This window comes from Entelurus aequoreus, linkage group LG09, assembly GCF_033978785.1.
Source record: "Entelurus aequoreus isolate RoL-2023_Sb linkage group LG09, RoL_Eaeq_v1.1, whole genome shotgun sequence".
NCBI classification, from domain to species: domain Eukaryota; kingdom Metazoa; phylum Chordata; class Actinopteri; order Syngnathiformes; family Syngnathidae; genus Entelurus; species Entelurus aequoreus.
This window is the reverse complement of record NC_084739.1, coordinates 2,590,884-2,593,383: the sequence shown is the minus strand read 5'-3', so window position 1 is coordinate 2,593,383 and position 2,500 is coordinate 2,590,884. Positions and strand designations below refer to the sequence as shown.

The following is a 2,500-nucleotide window of genomic DNA, read 5'->3' as shown; positions in this document are numbered from 1 at the left end:
GCTTTCACTGAAGTAGCCAGACAAGTTAAGTAGACAACGAATATAATAGAGCAAGAAATGCATGCAAACATGGTGTGCAAAAACTACAAAATCATTCAAATGAACTCAGCTCGAAGTTGTGAAAAAGGTTACAAATCATACATTACATGACCTTCACAATACAAACAAGTCCGATAATGTAACCATTTTAAGGCAATTAACCAAAACGACAAAATGTAACTTGCTACAAAAAATACATCGAACCATGTTGGATTTCCTTTTTGCATACTTTGCAGCAGGCTATTGGATTTGGTCCACGTTTTATCCAAAGTTTGTATTTGTCATTTTCCGATCCAATGTTCATTAAAGGCCTACTGAAAGCCACTGCTAGCGACCACGCAGTCTGATAGTTTATATATCAATGATGACATCTTAACATTGCAACACATGCCAATACGGCCGGGTTAACTTATAAAGTGACATTTAAAATTTCCCGGGAAATATCCGGCTGAAACGTCGCGGTATGATGACGTATGCGCGTGACGAAGTCAGTATAACGGAAGTTATGGTACCCCGTAGAATCCTATACAAAAAGCTCTGTTTTCATTTCATAATTCCACAGTATTCTGGACATCTTTTGCAATTTGTTTAATGAACAATGAAGGCTGCAAAGAAGACAGTTGTAGGTGGGATCGGTGTATTAGCAGCGGACTACAGCAACACAACCAGGAGGACTTTGTTGGAGCGCAGACGCGCTAGCCGGCGACCTCACCTTGACTTCCTTCGTCTCCGGGCCGCCAAACGCATCGGGTGAAGTCCTTCGTCCTTCTGCCGATCGCTGGAACGCAGGTGAGCACGGGTGTTGATGAGCAGATGAGGGCTGGCTGGCGTAGGTGGAGAGCTAATGTTTTTAGCATAGCTCTGTGCGGTCCCGTTGCTAAGTTAGCTTCAATGGCGTCGTTAGCACAGCATTGTTAACCTTCGCCAGCCTGGAAAGCATTAACCGTGTATTTACATGTCCACGGTTTAATAGTATTGTTGATTTTCTATCTATCCTTCCAGTCAGGGGTTTATTTCTTTTGTTTCTATATGCAGTTAAAGCACGATGCTATCACGTTAGCTCGTAGCTAAAGCATTTCGCCGATGTATTGTCGTGGAGATAAAAGGCACTGAATGTCCATTTGGCGTTCTGGACTCTCATTTTCAAGAGGATATAGTATCCCAGGTGGTTTAAAATACAAATCCGTGATCCACAATAGAAAAAGGAGAGAGTGTGGAATCCAATGAGCCAGCTTGTACCTAAGTTACGGTCAGAGCGAAAAAAAATATGTATTTCACTGCATTCTAGTCCGTCACTCTAATGTTCCTCATCCACGAATCTTTCATCCTCGCTCAAATTAATGGGGTAATGGTCCGAATCGCTCTAGCTGCGTTGAAAACAATAGGAAAATATGAGGGAGTGAACAACTGACAACGTCACGCTACTTCCGGTAGGGGCAAGTTTTTTTTTTTTATCAGAGACCAAAAGTTGCGAACTTTATCGACGTTGTTCTATACTAAATCCTTTCAGCAAAAATATGGCAATATCGCAAAATGATCAAGTATGACACATAGAATGGATCAGCTATCCCCGTTTAAATAAAAAAATGTCATTTCAGTAGGCCTTTAAAACGACATGGACCACTGTCCTCTTGGGGGCGACACAGAGCCGTATATACATGACAACAACCTAATGTAAGGGCTTGTGCAAAGCCAACGGATCAAGCGGGTAGCTTTCATTTTGAGGGAAACTTATGTTGTTTTTTTCCCCATTTTATAATTAGCAGAGAAAAGACTGCCGAGAAAAATGATGAACATTCCCAAGCATTTACAAGCACATCACCCGACATTCAAGCATTTTTCAAACCTCGCAAACACAACATTAAAATCCGAGCAGCTTCGAGGTTTTTAAGCACCAGTACGAACCCTGTGATGTGTCTGTGTGCCATAGCAGTGGTCCCCAACCTTTTTGTAGCTGCGGACCGGTCAACGCTTGGGGGGGAGGGGTGTATTTAAAAAATAAAAAATATATTTTTTTTTTTTTTTTTTTTTTTATATAAATAAATACAATCATGTGTGTTTACGGACTGTATCCCTGCAGACTGTATTGATCTATATTGATATATAATGTATATATTGTGATTTTTATGTTGATTTCATTAAAAGAAAAAAAAAAAAAAGAAAAAATAAAAATTAATTTAATTTCTTGTGCGGCCCGGTACCAATCGGTGGTTGGGGACCACTGTGCTACAGTACTGATGTCTTGAAAAACATGAAGTCATTTCAGGCCAGAGAAAAAAGAGGTGTGGCGTTGACTTATTGAAATGAACGAGGCGCTCGGAGGCAATGTGATCTGACCTTGGCGAAGGGAGAGATGAAGCTGGTGATGCACACGAGCCCGGCGTCCGCAAACAGCCTCGCCACCTCAGCTATGCGACGGATGTTCTCCTCGCGGTCCTCGGCGGAAAACCCCAAGTTCTTG

The 2,500-nt window shown here is 41.7% G+C and overlaps 1 protein-coding gene across 2 annotated transcripts in view; it reads right to left on the bottom strand.

The window, feature by feature from the left end:
- LOC133657058 (bifunctional 3'-phosphoadenosine 5'-phosphosulfate synthase 2-like) overlaps positions 1–2,500 on the bottom strand; it is a 52,617-nt gene that overhangs the window by 30,057 nt on the left and 20,060 nt on the right. For both annotated transcript variants that reach the window (XM_062057951.1, XM_062057950.1), the window contains exon 3: positions 2,377–2,500. This exon is cut by the window's right edge and continues 112 nt beyond it. In XM_062057951.1, the coding sequence (XP_061913935.1) occupies positions 2,377–2,500 (124 nt within the window). The remainder of the gene's footprint in view (positions 1–2,376) is intronic.